We start from the raw sequence: 20,725 nt of genomic DNA, 5'->3' as shown, positions 1-20,725 counted from the left end.
AATTGGGTTGCTGCTCGAAATGCTGCATTTATCTACGAAAATGTTGATGGACTTTTCAAAAATAAATTTGCATCAATGGATGTAGAAAACTGGAAAAAAATCAAACACTACGTGAAGATAGAAAAAAATTGCTGGGATATGCAAGGTCCGCTGGAGGAGCTATAGAATAATTGAATATAAACTTAAGCTATGACACCAGCAGAGACACTGTGACTTCTACAGAAATTGAAGGCACTGATGAATACAAAGGTGAGAACGGTGAAGAAACTGTGAGCAGCATGGAGGAAATGTAATCTTTCAGATAACTATAGCAATGGGTAAGTATTTATAATTTCAATATTGAATCAAATAGGAAAAAAAATGTCACTTTACTTTATTAATTTGTTTGTAAAAAGTGTAATTCACAGCAGTATTATTGACAAGTAAATTCATTAATGAAATAATAAATAAACTGTAAATTACAATAAATTAATAATGTTAGATCATAATTGTATGTTGTTGTTTTTTTTACAATTACAGTCCATGAAATTTTTTATATCATTACTGATTGTAATGGTATAAAAAAAAACCATATCAGTGCATGACACTTATAATATTAGCATCCAGTATTAAACCCATCGGGTTGGTCTAGTGGTTAATGCGTCTTCCCAAATCAGCTGATTTGGAAAGTCGAGAGTTACAGTGTTCAAGTCCTAGTAAAGCCAGTTATTTTTACATGGATTTGAATACTAGATCGTGGATACCGGTGTTCTTTGGAGGTTGGGTTTTCAATTAACCACACATCTCAGGAATGGTCGAACTGAGAATGTACAAGACTACACTTCATTTACACTCATACATATCATCCTCATTCATCCTCTGAAGAATTATCTAAACAGTAGTTACCGGAGGCTAAACAGGAAAAAAGAGAGCATCCAATATTAGCAATTCTATGTTTGTTGTGCAGTGACTTTACACTGCTCCTACTCTTCACAAGCCATATGAAATGGCACTACCTATACTAATTTGAGAAATTTGTTTCAATTAAAAGCAAATATACTATATCTCCATTTGAGTATATTAAATTTTTATTGCAGTTAGTGTACAAAAAATTGTAGTACTGCATTACATTTCTTACAGAGCAAAACTGTGTGAAATCTTTTGCCAGCTGTAACTCAAAAAAAAGAAGCATTTCAGGAATATGGTTGTGTTACTTTTTTTTTTAATTTTTTCCTATAGAATCACCTCTTGAAATAGTATCTGGTCAAACACCTTACATGTGTTTTTATTCTTTGTTACAACAGGTATTGTGATTGAAAAAATGTATGCAAACATATGGTACAATTGATATGCAAAACATAAAGTTTTATTTTGTAATTTATTCCATGCCTAATGCACAAGGCATGATTTTCTTCTTTTTTTCTTTTTAACCTCAGGAACCACCATAGATATTACTTCAGAGGATGATATGTATGAATGTAAATAAAGTGTAGTCTTTTACAGTCACAAGTCAACCATTCCTGAGCTGTGTGGTTAATTGATGGCATGAATTTATATATTTTTCTGATAAAAAGTTACTTTTTCTTTTGTTAATATATGCAGTAAAATTATTAAAATAATTTTATTATTGACTCTCCACTTCTTCACTTGAATGGGTTTGTTTGTCAAATCCTGTTTCAATATGTGACTTTCATTCGGCATTTCTAGATGTTCTTTCCATCTCTTTCTATTTATATTTACATTTCTTAAATGGTCCATTGTAGTATATCCTTCGACATCTCTTAAAAACCTCATTTCTGTGGTCTCTATGGCCTGTTTGCAATAACTTATTTACTTGTAAAAGCTCCTGATAATGTTTTTCCAATTATATTATTATAAAATATTTTATAGTTTTATTTTTCACATTTTATTTTATAAAAATATACTTCTAAGTATAAATAAAGTCTTATTTACAATAGTGATACTCTGAAAAAAAAAACAAAAAACAACTATTTGATTTCCTGTAGATTTATTTTTTCAAATATTACTAAATTTAAAATTTGTTTATTGTAATAAAAATATATTATAGTAATAATTTTTTGTTTGTAAATTATATTCTTTTACCTCTTAATTTTAGGTTTTATGAACTAGATCTTCGATCTTCATTCAGAGAAAATTTTGTTAACAAAGTTATTGTTGAATTTCCAACAATTTATGTTTTATTAAAAGATCATAAACAGTGCTATGATATTATAACACCAGGTAAAGTGAATTTTTCTCTTCAGAATTACTTAGAAATAGTTTTTTTCTCTACATAGCCTTGTAATAAAAAATTTAAATCTGTAAATTAAATTTTTTTGTAAGTTGTGTGTGTGTATATCATTCTAATTTAAATATGAATGTGTTTTATGTATGTATTAACAATAATAATTATACCACCAGATGCAAAAAAGATTTATTTAAAAATAAGAAAAGGAGAAAAAAAATAATATTGTTGATAAATATAAATTATGTGGATTGTATAAAATGAAATATAACAATTGTGAAGATTCTCAATTAGTGAATCACTTTACATATTATAAGTATATAAATATACTTACATATGTAAGTAAAACCACCAGATTGTCCATGAGCACTATAATAATTATAAAAATGGTAATACTAAATTTTCAAATGTTAAGGAACACCTAATAAAAAACAAATATAGAAATTCTTTGGAAATTCTAGAAATAAATAATAATAATAATAAGGAAATATAGATATTGGAAAAATATTAATAAATATAAAAGTAATTATCTGCTTAACAATTAACTGATCAATTCAATAATAAACTGATAAATTTTGGATGTAGCATATAAGATTTGATAATATTATTCTGTATTGTACCATGGTAGATGAAGGATGTTTAAGATTTTGACTGACATTTTTAATAATTTGATTTTAATGAATTTTTAATAACATATTGTATTTTAATAATTTTATTTTATATATTATTATCTTTAATAATAATTAACTATATTTTATAAAAAATATTTTATTTCATATTAAGTGTAATTTTTAAAAGGTATAATCTGCTGATGATGGAGCTGTAAGCTTTGAAAGCACTACAAATAGGTAATTGTTTACTCTTTATGAACTATCTGGTGTAAAATTTTTTATTGTTAATAGTAATTACATAGATTCAGTGGTTTAACATTAGATAAATTAATATATATGCATACTTGAGGGCTATTTTTTAAGTAGCTATTTTTTTCGTTTTTTAATACAAACTAGTAAAGATATTGTCAAAACCTTTTTTTATTTAACTCTACATTTTATGCTACTTTTCTACACAGTTACCTTGTTTATTTAGACATTTATAATTGCATTTTTACGAATTTGTTTAAGCCCACATCATAGAAATCAGCCACCTGTGAAGGCAACCAATCTTCAACCGTTTTTTTTTTCACTTCTTCATTGATATCAAACCGCCAACAAACTCCTTCAGGTAGTAGAACAAATGGTAATAGCTCAGTGCAAGGTCAGGGCTGTACGGTGGGTGGTCCATTTGTTCCCATCCGAAAGATCTGATTAACTCTAAAGTCTAGACAGCAGAATGAGGTCATGCAGCAACAAAACTCCAGGTGACAGTAGATCATGTTGCTTATTCTGTATGCCACACCAAAACTTTGTCAAGGTCTCACAGTACACAGTTGAACTTATTGCTCTCCCTTAGGACATAAAATCAACAGGACAATCATGTCTACCCTAAAACACAGTTGCATAATCTTACATGTTGACATTGTCTGTTTGGCTTTCACTTTGGCTGGAGATGTTGTGTGTCACCATTCTATTGATTGCAACTTTAATGCTGGAGTGACGTGACAAACCCATGTCTTGTCCTCTGTGACAGGTGATCCAAAAGTTCATCTCCTTTTTCTGTATTCTCCAGGAAGTAGCCCAGGAATCCATCGAACACAGCTTTTTGAAAATTTCAGAAATGATTTTGTACACCATTGACCTTGAAACTTGTGAAAATATTAGTGACAAAGTGGACATCGTGAATTGCCAGTTTTCACAAATTTTTACGTCAACTTTGTACACCAAATCATCTGTGATTACAGAAGGTTCACCCTGTTGCTGTTCATCATGGACATTGTCCAGCCCATACTTGAACAGTCTTATCCATTTATGCACATTGCTGCTACTCATTAAGTTAGGCCCATAATTCTCACATATCTGGTGATGAATGTTCTTTGCAATTAAAAATCAAATTACATACCGTATTCCACAACTGGTGGGCCGTTCAGTTATTTGAAACACTTTAACTTCATAATATAAGCCATACATAGTAACACTACAACTACAAATGGCATGTACATTTGTGCGAGGCATGCCGGGTCACATGTGTGTTTCAACAGCCAAACAAAATTTGCATAGCTACATCCAGTCAGATCTTAATTAAAAAATAGCCCTTGTATATATTACTTTACTGAAAATAATGTTTTTTAAGATTCATATTATTATTCTGTACTGTTAAATTATATTTAAATTCTATAAATAAACCACCTAGTAAAGAATATTTAGATAATATATATCTTCCCTTAATTTTTCATGAGAGTACTTGCACAGATCCCGCATCCTCAGGCATGATTAAAATAATTCCTTTATTGCATAATAGAAATAAAAATATTAAAATAATTATAATTGCATATTAATTTACACAAGTGTTGCTATCTGCTGCAGTTCTTTATAAGAATGTCTTCCTCAAACACTGTCTGATGGTTTATCAAATTGAAATTTTGTTTGTATTTTTACATGTAATATTTTTCTAATATATTTAATTTTATGTTATCTTCATTAATTTCTAAATTTGTGTTAATATCAGAAATAGAGTGTTAAATTATTTAGATGTCAATGTCAAAATAAACAAGGACAACCAAATTGAAACATCAAATATCAAATCACCCTTGGTCTTATAAAATTAACACTTATACAAGTATGATAAATAGAGCAATCAAATACACACATAATAACAAAGAAAAGTTAAATAATGAAATAAACATCATGAAACATATAGCAGTTGAAAATGAATATGATACTAATTTAATTAATACTATTTATTAAAAACAATTATCAAAGCAAAATAAAAGAAGTAGAAACAATACATAATAAGACACAAAAGATTGAAAAAGAATGCATAAAGTATTTATACACTATCACATCATTGAAAAAATTACTAAATCTTACAATAAAGAACTATTTAAACCAACAAACAAACATAGTAACTATATAATAAAATATTAAAAAAGCAAAAGTTAATAATAAAACAAACAATTGTGTGAAAATTTATAAAATTAAATGTAATAATTTTGATTATATTTATATAGAAAAACTAATAGATCCTTTAAAATTAGATTTCTTGAACAGTATAGAAATTACAAAAACCATAAATTATGTTATCTAATATGGCAGACCATTTAATAAACAATAAACATTTTATTTCTGATTAACACAAATTTAAAAATGTTAAAAATTAATAAAGATGATGTAAACTTAAACATGTTAGAAAAATAAATATTACATATATACCAGGTGTGTAAATATGAAACTGGAATTTGCCCATAGATGGCCCTAGCTGTCAATTTAGTTACCATCAAACCATATCATTGGTGCCACTTTCTTTCTTTGACAGCTGACAAAGATTTTCAACTCAATACAAGTTTCATACAACTGCAGTTTTAATTAGCGTTGAACATATCGAGTTTTGTACCTACAAACTATGGGGGTTATTTTTTTTTTCAAGGTCTGATTGGTCACGAAATTAAAACCACAGTGAAAATAAAAAATTTTTTATTTGTAAAAAGTACTTACATAGTTACGCTATTTCTCTACATAGTCCGATTTAGACATTTGTCATAGCGTGGTACCAACTTTCCAATACCCTTGTCATAGAACAGAGCCGCCTGTGTTTTCAACCATGTTTCAACGCTGGTCTGCAGCTCGATGTCTGTGCCAAAATGTTATCCTCCTAGCCAGCGTTTCATGTGAGCAAAGAGGTGAAAATCAGATGGAGCCAAGTCCCGGCTGTATCAAACACTTCCCAACGAAAACGCTGCAGGAGCTTCTTTGTTACAGCTGCAGTGTGCGGCCAAGCATTGTCATGGAAAAAGACAATGCCTGATGACAACATTCCTCTACGCTTATTCTAAATTGCCCTTCGTAAACGTTGAAGAGTCACGCAGTATGAGGCTGCAGTGATGGTCGTGCCACATTCCATGAATTGCACCAAGAGAACTCCATTCCGATCCCAGAACACAGTAGCCATACACTTTTTGTTAGAGAAGGTTCGTTTGAACTTCTTTGGTTTACTGGGAGAATGAGAATGCATCTACTGTTTGGATTGTTCTTTTGTTTCTTCAGCTTCGAAATGGACCCATGTCTCGTCCCCTGTTACAATTTTGTTCAAAAAATCTCCTTCATTGTGGTAGCGCTGGAGAAACGTTAGGGAGGCGTCCATTCTCATTGTTTTGTGATGGTCGGACAGCATCGTGGGAACCAGTCTCACACACAGTTTGCGGTACTGATGTCTCTCACTCACAATGGTGTAGAGAGCTGACCTTGAAATTTCAGGAAACTAATCACTCAATACAGAAACTGTGAACCGACGATTTTCTCGAATTGCCCCATCCACTTGCTCAACGAGATCATTGGTTGACATTCGCTTCCTTCCCTGACCGCCTGCATCATGAACATCTGTACGTCCTGCTTTAAAGTTCCTCCACCATTGTCGCACTTTGCTGTCACTCATTGAAGTTTCAGTGTACACATTACTTATTCGTCGATGAATTTCAGCTGCATTACACCCCTCAGCCTGAAGAAATCAAATTACGGCATGCACTTCACACTTGGCGGGAGATGCTATTGTTGTAGACATGTTTATGTGCTAGCTGTGTGTTCAGAACTAAACGAAGTGACGCGGCGTGATTGAAGGCCATACTAGAGATACTGCGCAACACATGTGCAAAGGTTCATCAGATTTTTGCGCGGGTTTTTATTTCACGACCGATCGGATCTTGAAAAAAATAACCCTCGTATGAATATAAATAATACTAGCATATTTGGAAATTTTTATTGTATTAGTTCTGAAATTTATAATGGTGTTTCTGTTTTGTTTTTTTTATTACTGCTCAGTAATTTTGAAAATGATCAGAACTGGATGTGAACTCTTGTTTATGCGCCATGTAGCACTTGCATTTTGCAGCCTCACTGGAGTCGGTCTCTTACATTAATAAAAGGCCGTTTTATCTAATAACAATATATTAGATAAAATTATATTTCTGAATAGTTTCCTTCGACAGAAATACGTTTTCTCTATTGGATAGGTAGCTTCCTTATCCATTGATCAAAAAGACAAGATGGCTGCCCCCACAACCAGTTGTGCACATGATTCTCAACTGTGGCATCGTCTTCAAGTCTTTACACTCCTGAAGCTTCTTTCAGCAAACCAAACTTCTGGAAATCACACGATTACAAGTCTGGACTGTACGGTTGGTGTTCAAGAGGTATCCAGTGAATTTTAGAATCAGCTGCTGTGTGCATTGTTATGGAGAAGGAGGACATTGTGAATCAGTTGCTGATGTCAATGTTGCGTTAAGAATCCCTGATGCTTGTATAACAACTGGCAGTAGTATGCTGCATTTACTTTCCTTCATTCGTGCAGGAAATCAATCAGCAATACACCTTTTGAACCCCAAAACACAGTTGCCAGAACTTTTCCAGCTGACAAACATTTCTTGGTTTGATTGGTGTCCCCTCCCCACTTTTTCACCATTCTGTACTTGTTCTCATGCTTTCCAGAGTGTACTGGTGGACCCACGTTTCGTCGCGGCTCACAATATCATACAAAAGTGCCTCTCCTTCCTAAAAGCAATTTAAAAGCTGTTGACAGATGTCTTTCCAGACATTCTCTGAGCCTCAGTGAGAAGACATGGAACCCACCTCATGAACACTTTGCTATATCCAGCAGTGTCTTGACAACATTGTATGCACACTCCCAACACTTATGCTCACCTCTGATGCATTTTCAGTGATGGTTATGTAGCAGTCACAAGCAACCTGAATGCTGGTACACGGACAGTGTTGTGACTTTTGTTCTCCACTGCATCACGGCTTCTTCAAAATTTTTTGGCCCAATCAGACCCTTGAGTTTTTGACCGGGTAGCATCTCTGACTGTGCCTAGAGTTAAATAAAAATTTCAGAGGATTTGACACCTTCATTGGCAAGAAATTGGATTCTATTATATGTTTGGCAAAGTTAGAGTTTTCTGGTTTATTATTTTTAATGCTATTTATGTGCTCTTTTGCACAGGTGGAAAAATGTGATTGGTCATACCCACACATATAATGTCAAAAATTTGCCCATCTTCCCTTCTGTCAAATTTTATTATCTTACTCTTAAATAGTTTCAAATCAATTTTTTTAGCTAACAATGCAGTCTGATGTTCGGTGTTTTTTAAACTTGGCTAAAAAAATATTATCATTAATCAATTATAAAATCATTATGTTTGAGATTGTATTTCTTAATTCAATCCAACTCTTTTAGATTATCTTTTTTCTTTTATGTATGAATTAAGAAACAATGGGATTAGATTTTTTTATAATGCAGTAGACATTCTTTTATAATGTAATTTTATATTGAAGCCTGTTTTTTTATTTTAAAGTGAAAATAATTTTATCACAGCTACTTCATGATTCTAACACATTTTTTTCAAATTTTGTAGCGTATTAGTATCAAGCATTCAAAAATTTGTTTTGTCTACCCCTCCAGTCGATTAGCTTATTGGTTTTTAAGTTTATGGAATACATTTAAAATTAATCTCTAATTTATTTAGAGATTTGAATGCCAGGTTCTCTTATTTAATCATGTTATGTTGCAGAGGAAGAAGAAGAAACTATTGAGCGAATAGAAAATGAACAACTAAATAGATGTAAAGATGAGAATTCGTTTAAAAGAAATTTTAATAAGAGACCATTTTATAGAAATGATGGTTTTAGGAAAAATTTGCTATTTTCAGCTGAAGCAGAGTGTAATGATAATAGTGATGAACCGTACAGTCATAAAAATTTACGATTGGAAAACACTGAATCCAGTTTTAATATTAATGAAACTAATTTTAATAATAAAAATAATTATGTCTCAAGTAATAACAACACATTCAGTATGTCATAATGTAATTTATTACAGCAGAAGATCTTGTAACTGCAAAAAACTTAAAAAGTATATTATATAACTTTTTTCTTTAATTCTTTTTTATTTTTGTAACCTTAAGTGCTAAGAGTCAGTTTTCCCCGAACTAATAACAAAACTGTTAATAAAAAAAGTTAAAGTAATATATATTGTACTGGTACATTGATTAATACACTTTAAGGAATTTCAAAATGTTATCCTGTCCATATATATTTGTGTCAATGTTTAAGCATTAAATTGTATATTTTTCCCAATTTATAAAATCAACTGAATTTTCAATTGATCGATTTAGACAATTTTTTGGATTTACAACGGTAATAAAAACGTTGAATTTCCTTAATTACATAAGAATTTTGATCAGATTATTAAATGAAAATGTGATAGTATACTAAGATATTCATTTGCAGCATGCTTGATTATTAAGCATGCATCTTTCTAGCTTAGTGATTACTTAGCTAGAAAGATGAGTTTCTGATTTACAATAAATAACAGATTCCTCAAAAAATTCCAATTTTCTGTTAAAATAATCTTTTTTTTAAACTTATTCTGGATATTTTCACCCTAAAGGAAATTGATGTTTCAGGGTTCTTTACTAATTTCTCTGCAAGCTTTTTTCCAAAGTCCAACTGTTCTAGGCCTATTTAATCGTGGAGCGTCAACACCTTACTTAAGCGCCATTATTCTCAGCACAGATATAATAATTAATTAGTAATTATATCAGCTGAGTACTATCAACTACAAAAAAAATTCTCACCTATTACAGAATGTAAATTTAAAATCCACATATGGAAAACTGACTCTTTCATCCCTGTCACCATGTATATTTTACTCATTAACTCCCACAGTGTTTGCACCATAATCCTACAATTACTACAGTATGGATACAAAAATTTAACAGCAGTTCATAGTAAATGAAATGATTCCATTAAGTTAGAAAATTTAATGTTTTGCAAATTTAGTTTATTTAAAACACCTGGACCAGTGTTGATTCAGAATGTGTAAACTTAGGTAACTAGTAGTACTTAATTAAGTATAGAAATCATTTTATTGTTTATTGTAATGAGTTGCTCAATATTTCTCATTATGTAATACTTACTATCTATTAGTTTGTAAATAAAGTAGGAAATAATTATAACATTAATCAGTATGGTTTAAGAAAACAAGTAAAATACCTTCAAATGAGTTGCAAGCTGAAGGCTAAAATTAGTTATATAGCAGTTTTACTTCTGAGAAAAATCTAAAATTTTGAATTTGAAGAGATTGTTAATTGTTAAAGACTTTTGCAGTAACTTTTAAATTCCATATTGAAAATCAAAATATTTAAAACAATTTATAAAAATTCACGTGCCATTAAAATATTAGAAACAGTTTTCATTAAAGTATGTCACACACATTATTATAACAAAACAGGTTTTTGATATTTCAGGGTATTTGCAACAGATTAACTTGTAATTAAGATTAAACACACAATTTTAATTTGTATGTATTGCTTTTAAACAATTGCATAAACAGCATCAAATTTGATGTATAAAAAAATTATTAAAAAAAGATAAAATAGAAAAATCAATTGTCATAGAGACCACCGGGCAGGTCTAGCAGTTACCTCATCATCGCAGATCATTTATTTAACAGCTGATTTTCAAAGTCAAAGGTTCTGAGGTTGAAATCCTAGTAAAGGTTAATTACTTTTATATGGATTTGAATACTAGACAGTAGATACCAGTGTACTTTGGTGGTTGGGGTTCAATTAACCAAACATCTCAGGAATGGTTGGCCTGAGTGTATACAAAACTACACATTTATATATTTATCATCATCATCTTATGGGAGGGTTGATTATTATTCACTAATTCAACGCACATCAACATACATGTTAGGAAAAAAACTGTCATAGAATAAGAGTAGAATAAACAGATAACTAAATAGTACTACTCAGTAATAACATTAAAAGACAAAACATGTTACTTAAGGTAACATTCTACCTTACATTCATAATATCCATGTGTAAATATTGTCCTTCATTTTTGAATAGAAAAACAATCTATAAAAAAAAGTACTACTGTAACTGACAAAATGAACATATGAATATAACCTCATTTATACATATATATAATTATCAACCAATCTAATAAACTGTATCTTGTTCAAAACTTAAATGCAACAAAATTTTTCTCAGCTTCAATGTGCTTAAAATAAAAACAAATTGGTAATCTTTTGTCCACCAGTTTTTGTTATCTTCAGTCATTGACTGGTTTGATGCAGCTCTCCAAGATTCCCTATCTAGTGCTAGTTGTTTCATTTTAGTATACCCCTTACATCCTACATCCCTAACAATTTGTTTTACATATTCCAAACGTTGCCTGCCTGCATAATTTTTCCCTTGTACCTGCCCCTCCAATATTAAAGCGACTATTCCAGGATGCCTTAATATGTGGCCTATAAGTCGGTCTCTTCTTTTAACTATATTTTTCCAAATGCTTCTTTCTTCATCAAATTTGCCGCAACACCTCTTCATTTGTCACTTTATCCACCCATCTGATTTTTAACATTTTCCTATAGCACATTTCAAAAGTTTCTAATCTTTTCTTCTCAGGTACTCTCAGATCGTCCAAGTTTCACTACCGTATAAAGCTATGCTCTAAACATATACTTTCAAAAATGTTTTCCTTATGTTTAAATTAATTTTTGATGTAACAAATTATATTTCTGAATAAAGGCTTGTTTTGCTTGTGCTATTTGGCATTTTAATAACCCTCCTGCTTTGTCCATCTTTAATAATTCTACTTTCCAAATAACAAAATTCTTCTACCTCCGTAATCATTTCTCTTCCTATTTTTTATATTCAGTGCTTCATCTACATTATTTCTACTACATTTCATTATTTTTGTTTTGTTCTTGTTTATTTTCACGCGATAGTTCTTGCGTGGGGCTTCATCCGTGCTGTTCATCGTTTCTTCTAAACTTGTTCAAACAATTGTTCATTGTTACTCTCAGCTTTTTGTCCACTGTGGTAATGTTAAAGTTTTCTCATTGGTTTAAGTTAATGTGGTTTTTGGGTCTGGATTAAAACTTGAAACTAGGTTTTAATAAGTGGTCTTGTTACAATTACTTTTTTTATCATTTCTAGTCGCCCTCGGTAACTGTGTGTAACTGTTTTGAGATCTTAGGGTGTATAATTAAGTGCTTTGTCAATATAATTGAGAGGTTCCAATTTAACATTCAACATTAAGATATGTTTACATTTGCAGATCATAGTAATAGCCAACAAGCTTACATTAATCTAAAAAAGAAAAAAAAAACAGTATATTATTTCATCAGATTAAAAATTGGAATTAAAAAATTTTTTATGTAAGATTAGATAATATAATGTTTTACACAGTATATAGTAAGAAGGGTTACTTACAGTACATGTAAAATTACTTAACTAGTAGATAACATGAAGTATTAATTTACTCTACCAAAAAAATAACTAGATAACGTATAACTGAATAGTGATAAAATATTTTTTGGTTAAGATTATGTTTTTAAATTCAATCCAAAATAAATAATAATATCATTACTGCATTCATTTCTTATTATAACTCCATTAAAATGTTGTATTTACATGTCTGGAGGTTTACAGACAAAACTTTTGTTTCTGAATGTATTACTTTTCACATCATAAGGGGCTCTGGTACAGAGTACATTACTTTTATATAAGTCATTTGTGATTCCATATAACATTTCTCTATTCTTGTCTTACCATTTTTAAAGTAATATACATACATGATTTTATTATAAAAAGAAAATTAATAATAACGAAATGTCTAACATTCATTGATATAACTTGTTACTACACTGTAAACATGTATTTATTTTGACTTCAGTATAGCTTTACTTGAATTCCCGTTATGCACAGATGATTAGACACCCAGTTTATCAAAGCTTGAATTTACACGAATCTACTGTATAATATGAAACATTGTTTTAGGAGGAAAGGACCTCATCAACTGAATAGGACTTTTTTATGTTGAGAATATCTTAACAGAAATTTTAGTGATGTTTTTTAAAATACATTATTCACTGCCAGTATACCTTGTACTATGATCATGGCTGTTTTCACTACTTCTTAATGTTTTACATATAAAACAGTTTTTTTTATATACAAATTTACAAACATAGCCCATAATACTCAAATACTCAAATTTTTTTTACTAGGGCTAGCCTTCCATTCATAATTTGTTTTAGACATATTATTACCCTGTGATCTTAAATGCCCAAGCTTGATAGCTATAGCCTGGGATAATTACAATAAACTGTTGTTAATGTTAGAAAATATATTTACATCATAATTAAACCTTTTACTTGAAATATTTTACATTTTTTAGGTCTTGCATGCTAAATATATATAAAAAATGAAATTACATTTTTGCAAAAAATCTCCTCTTGAAACCAACAGTTGACTCGTCAACACATACATCTCATCAGACACTCATGAACAAATTTTTCAGACAGGTAACGCAAACAATATTTTTTATCTTTTGGCCTTTTGTCCTTCCTGCTTGTTATTCTTATGATGGAGAAGAGACGTGACAGTTCCAGAATATCTGGAAAAATCTTTCACGAGAGAAACATCTTTGAAAAACAGCCACTCATCGATAAAATAATCCTGCAAATCAGGTTTTTGTTACATTGCCATAATCAGTACTACACCAATAAAGGCCTTCAATTTGGGCACTGAAACATCTCTCCAATTACTCCAAATTGATCTTTTTGTAAAGGACTTGATTTTAACATTTTTAAACCTGCATACCTATTAGTTTCATGAACAATTTCTTGTAATATTTCATCAGAAAAAAAGTTGAAAAATTTCTATAGGCATATTTAAATTAGTACATTTCTGTTGCCACTTATTGGTATAAACAGAATTTTAGTAAATTCTGCATCATCATCTAAATTATACTCTTCCCATTTGTTGTCATTCACTAATCTATCATCACCGCTGTCATCTTGTATTTCACTGCTTTCACTCATATTCGTCAGTATCACTCTGAATAACTACTATTACCAACATCAAATAAATGTTTTCTAATATCATCATCACAAATAAATGATGAAGAAGCCATTTAAAACAGAAAACCACATACAATTTCACTGAACATAAACATAAACAAACAGTCTGCTCTTGTAATGCCAACATTCATAAAAACTAAAGCAAAATACAGTTACTAATTTACTCAAATAAATAAATTTTAAATTATAAAATCATTAATGCAACTTGACTAAAAGAAATAAGTTATAAAATGTGAAACAAATTACGTAAAAGTTATTAGTAAAAATGGTAGATTCCAAAGGCATGTTCAATAAATAGTTAACTAGAAGTTGTGTAAAGAGTGCAGTATAGATTGAACTATCAGTCTATCTAGTTAAAATTTCATTTAGAACAATTCAAATAACGAAAAAACATGACTAAAACAGTTGTCCAATTGGACTAGACATGCGAGTAGAAGGACAGAAATACAATTTCCAGTCTAGCTGCACATACAAATGCTAAGGGTTAGAAAGATAAAAGCAATTATACATTACTTTTATACATATTTAACTGAGATTTAATGACAGTTTTTCTGAATCATAAAAATCCTTTGTAAATTAAAGCATAATAAGCCCATTAAACAATTTCATACTTATTAAGTAACAATATGAGACCGTCGTAAATTATTATATTAATTTACTTATTTTTCTTTAATTGTTAAACATTAAATGAATTTGTTCTTGTAATTCATCAAAATTTTTTACTGGATACATGTTCATTGCATTATGATGTTTTTTTAAGATCTAACGCTGTAGCAGTTGATGCCAGTTAACTTTAGGGAAATAATATATATATATTTATATTGTATTAAATATACACTAAAACTCCCCAATACTGGATACAGCTCATGAACAATAATCTGTCTGTTATTATAGGTGTTCGCTATTCAGAAAAATGCGAATACAGAATTGTATTATGTTCGGTTATAGTACTGAAAAAAAACACTTTGAATCGAACAACAGTATGCATATTTATTTCATGTAAATTGTAATTTTATAAAATTTAGTTCCTAATTAAAACGACTGTAAAAAAACAAGTTTTTTTTATTGTTTTTCTGAAAATAAAACTCCTCTATGTTCATACTTGAATTAAAAAAAAAGTAGTTTAATTGACCAACAAAATAAGAGAAAAAAATTACTGTACTATACTAAAATAGAATAAAAAAGCAATGTAAGCTACAAAAACATTAATCAAAGTAGTTACAGTATAAAAGAATATTAATCAAAACACATGTACAAAAAATAATGTAAAAATCAAAATAAAAAATCTTACATGAATACGTGCAATTTATACCTATGGTTTAAAATAGCTGTCATTTTAGTTTGAACTAAATCCTGGTACATACTTTTCTTAATAAGGGACTGCACTTCTGATACTAAAATAACGCCTTCTGGTAATTTTTTTTTGAGAACTATTACTTTGATTTTCTAACCTCTGTTATCGCTTCCTTACTTATGATAGTTAATCTAGGTGCATCATTGTCATCATCGTTCGTTTTAGAAGTATTAAGTCTGAGGCAGTAAGGAGATCATGGATATCAGTCAATATGTCCTCTGTGTTGAGCACATTGTCAGTATTCAGTTACTCTATAGTTTCCTAACAGCAATAAGTTCTTGCAATTCACTCTGTTCCACAGAATTTTCATTTGGTTCAGTAAGATTTTCAGTGTCGAAATTGAAATTAGTTTTTGAAGGTTTAATACTGGCTTTTATGAAACAATTTCTCACTGTTGTAGTAGTAACCTGCTTTATTACCATTTGAATCCATAAAACTGCATCCAACACACTAATGCTTTTAGAAAGATCATCAACATCCGTAACTTAATTCATTGTTGACGGTAAATACCATAACACCTTTTTTCTGTACTGAATTTTAAAGTTCTGAATGATCTGATCAAGCGGTTGACATTGGTAGTATTTGGAGGAAGAGATATCAATTTTACATTTTCTAAGCTAACATTAGGATGGGATTTTGCATTGTCCAAGAATATTATGACTTTCCTATTTTGCCTTCCCATTCTATGATCAAAACATAACAATTATTCCATCATTACATCCTTAATCTTTCAAGATTTTTTATTTGAATATCATTCAGTCTCTAATTAATTTATGTTTACACCCTTAAAACATCATAGCTTTGCCGATTATTAATGGTTTTTCAAATTCATCTGACATTCACAGCCAACATAATTGTCAGTCTTTCTTTTGATTTCCCGCCTGTACATATTTTTCTCTATCAAACTCATTGTTTTACAGGGCAAAGCTCAGAATAAAAGGCCAGTCTCATCACAATTAAAAATGTTTCTTTCATTATAACTCAAGCATATTTTATTTAACTTTTCCTTCCACTCCGACACCAAATTCTCATCTACAGCCCAACCTTCACACAAATAAAACGTTATGTTTAATTCGGCATTTATCTAACCAATCCCTTGATGCTTTAAACTCATCATAACTGAGTTCTTTTGCAATTTTTCATGTATCAAAGTTCCAGAGACCATAATGTTATTAGCACAAGCCCTGCAAAATCATTCATAAATCAAATTGTCAACTGCTAGGCCTGGCAATTTAGGAAATGCATGTTTATTTAATTGATTGTCATTTTCATCCCATCACTTTAGGACATACTTTTTAAGATATCGCTTATCTGAGTTTTGACATCAAAACATTTTGCCATATCACGCACACTGAGTTCTTCTTTTTCATAGACATATATAACTGCTACTTTCTCTTTTAATGTCAAACATTTGCGTTTTTGAGACATTTTAAGTTGTTGATAACAATGCTTGTAACAATTTTCATTTGAACATACAATAAACGTAAGTAGAGAAAATGTACTACAATAAAAAATACAGTACTATACCGCAACAAAAATATTATATGTCTTCATTGTACAGTACACTTCCGCAGCAACTGATGATGAATTGATTGAAATCATTACATCAGTGTCTAGGCGGGAAGCAATGCAATTCATTACATATAAAAAAATTAATCGCACTGAGTTTAATTTTAAAAAAATACTTTTTTTTTAAATTCTTTTTTCCTGCTGTCCATTTTTCAGAATTGATTGAACAGTTTTTATAGGTAAAATCATTGTCCATGCCCGTTATTGAGAAGTATTTTAACCATTAATACCACTATAAAACTGCCAGGGAATATAAAAGTATCCAGTATTGAGAGGAGTCTGTTATTGGAAAGTGTGCATTAATGGAAGTCACTGTTTATATAAAGCACCTAAATATGCAGTTATAAATACAAAAAACCCTAAAAATTATACACCTGTAAGAAAAACAAAAGAATTATGTGAAATACTTAGAATAAAACAGGAAATAGAAATTAAACAAGCCTATAAAGAAAAATAAGGTCACTGTTAGTAATAAATAATATATACTGTACTAAATTTGGAAATTCTTAAAGAATTAGGATTTTACTATTTAGAATTAGCTATTTACGATAAACATAAAGAAAAATTAAATAAAACTTTTGATAAAAAAATAAACAAAATGAGGAACTATAATAACAATAAATACAATGAAAAATGCAATTTACATCATAAGAATTTTAACAAATCTAATTCTCTTAACAATAGTTATCAAAAGCAAAAAACAGAATCAATTAACAATTTTAAAAATTTTCCTAATATATTTTTGATAATAAAGAAAAGTTAATAATTACATATAAGTGCTCTCAAATTTAATTTAAATTATGGTAATAAATATAATATAATCAAGAACATTAAAATTGATACTGAATGTAATGATTGATAATATGGATAAGAATCAAATAATAATTAATCATAATATAAAAAATAGTATAAAAAGACAAAATATAAATAATAAACAAATGATTACAAAATATGAGGTTATTAAACTAAACACTTTAGGACAGCGTTTCTCAACCTTTCAGTATTTGCGACCTGATTTTCATCACATCCCCTCTCTTACAATAACAATGTATACAATAATAATGGATTTTGACGCTTAAGCTACACTATGACCTTAATTACAAACCATACAAATTATCAAGAATAAGTAAATTTATTGATATTTGACAACACCGATCCACTGCACTGATAAAACCAGAATCAATGCCTCTCTATTGCTCTTTGTCTTACGTCCACCATATCGGACATTCTCACGGCTCCACAAGAATTTCCGATTAGTCTCGACTATTTTGGAAAATCTGTGCAAACATGTATAAATGCTACATCTCATTCAATTCCAGACAATCTCAGTCGAGTCAATCCATCTATCGCTATCGAATCAATTGTGAATGTGTATATTATAATTTACGTGTTAATTGCAATTCACAGCAGCAGATTTACACAGAATCAAGGATAAATTTTTAAGTGGGCATAAGCGAGCATTAGACAATAGTAAAGCATCAAGTTCACAAACGAGCATGTTCCGAAAATAAAATCAAGAAAATATTCTTAAGAATACTTAAATTTTGGGTTTACCAGCAATACAAGATAATTTTGACAAACAATTGCAGTCCATACCTCTATCAAATTATACTGTTACCCATCGAATTGGTGATCTAGCTGAAGATGTACAGCATCAGTTTTTCAGGAAGTTGTGTGATAAATTGTTTTCAATTCAGCTTGATGAGGCAACAGATAGCTTATTTCATTGCCTATGTTCGATTTTGTGACGATGTCAGCAGTAGAAGAACTACGTTTCAGCAAATCAGCAGAACTCAAAGCATTATTTGCCATCTTATTTGATTTTATAAATGAGGCAACCATAGAGTGCAAAAATTGCGTCAGAATATGCACTGATGGTGCTCATTCAATGTCTAGAAGATTCTAAAGTATATAAGCACTTGTAAAACAAAAATTTCCACAGTGTGTCTGGACATATTGCATGATCCACAGAGAAGCTCTGGCTTCCAAAGAAATGAGTCCTGGTCTGATTATTGTGTTCTAACAACAGTTCTAATCGTAGTAAATTATATAAAAATGACACCCCTAGAATCAAGAATCTTTTCTGCACTTTGTAAAGACATGGGTGCAGTACATTCAGTCTTATTATTTTATTACGAAGCAAGGTGGTTGTCATGTGAGAAATTTTTTCAACGTGTTTATGAATTAAGAAATGAAATCACCATTTTTCTAGAAAAGGAAAACTGAATAGAAGCCAAGAAGTTTCGAGATGGTTTATTTGTGATGGAATTAAGCTACTTGGTCGATATATTTGAGAGATTAAATATCTTGAATCTTCAACTCCAAGGAAAAAATACACATATGTTGGATACGAGTGATAAAGTTAATGTTTTTGTAGAAAATTGGAATTGTGGGACAGAAATTGAAAGCAAAAAAACTTAGAAATGTTTGCGAATGTGAATGAATCTGTTAAAACTTACAAGGCTGAAGAACATGTAAAAGTTGGTTGTGTAACTAATGAAAATCATTTAGCCTTGCTGGCAAAGAATTTTAAAAAGTTGCTGACAACAACTTGGTAGCAAGTTACGAGTGAGTTAGTGATCCATTTCAAAATATTCCTGATAGACTCTCAACTACTGAAGAAGAAATCTTCAGACTTTATGGCAAGTGGCAAATCAAAAGACAATTTAGTAATATATAACTCTTTGAATTTTGAGCAGGGGTGAATGATGAGTTTTCTGCACTAAAAACAAGAGCATTTCATATACTATTATCCAATCTTTCAACACCATACCTTTGTGAAACTGGATTTTCTGCAGTTGCTGCTTTGAAGACAAAATATAAACCTCAGCCAAATGTAGAAAAATAACTCAAGAGTGTCTATTTCTAATATTAAAATTTCCTTCAAAAGACTTTGCTCTGCAAGAATGGCCCAAGGGAGTCACTAATAATTATTAAACTTGTTTTTAATTTAGTATTGATAAGTAAATTATTTTATGGAGTAATTATTATTATGGAGTACTGATACAATCCTATTTATAAGTATATCATACCAGTGTAAATGTGTATTTTATTATGTCAGTATATATTTTGTTTTGCTTTCCTTTCAGTAAATAATAATTTTTTTTTAATAATATTTTCTTTTCAATATGCTTGTGCCCCCTATTTAGTGTTATCACGCTCCCCTAGGGGGTACACCCTACAGGTTGAGAAACACTGATTTAAGATATTGATTTAACATTATTAAAATCACACAGAATTAATACACCAGTTATTTTGCATAAAGACATAGAACTTATGAATAATTATATTGAAGAAATAATTTAAAAAAAATAAATCTCCTAACAAACATTTAAGGTTTGTAAAAGATTTAATATCTAAATATAAACCGATATTAAATTATGATAAATTAAATTACCATTCAAGATTATACATCACTCCCAAAACTCGCTGGACTACCAAAAGAAATAAATAATCGTATAAAATCTTTAATAAATTTTAAAACAGCAGCACCTGCATATTTCACAGCTAACATTATAAATAAAATACTTAGAAGAAAAATGAATCTAACCCATAAACATAAT

At 29.9% G+C, this 20,725-nt stretch overlaps 1 protein-coding gene across 1 annotated transcript in view; it reads left to right on the top strand.

The window, feature by feature from the left end:
* LOC142327406 (box C/D snoRNA protein 1) overlaps positions 1-9,243 on the top strand; it is a 33,663-nt gene extending 24,420 nt beyond the window's left edge. Inside the window, exons 6-7 of the mRNA XM_075370440.1 lie at positions 2,096-2,220; positions 8,877-9,243. Of these exons, the coding sequence (XP_075226555.1) occupies positions 2,096-2,220; positions 8,877-9,169 (418 nt within the window). The 3' untranslated portion in view covers positions 9,170-9,243. The remainder of the gene's footprint in view (positions 1-2,095; positions 2,221-8,876) is intronic.
* Positions 9,244-20,725: the final 11,482 nt, after the last annotated feature.

This window comes from Lycorma delicatula, chromosome 7, assembly GCF_047948215.1.
Source record: "Lycorma delicatula isolate Av1 chromosome 7, ASM4794821v1, whole genome shotgun sequence".
NCBI classification, from domain to species: Eukaryota; Metazoa; Arthropoda; class Insecta; order Hemiptera; family Fulgoridae; genus Lycorma; species Lycorma delicatula.
This window is presented reverse-complemented; position numbering and strand designations above follow the sequence as displayed.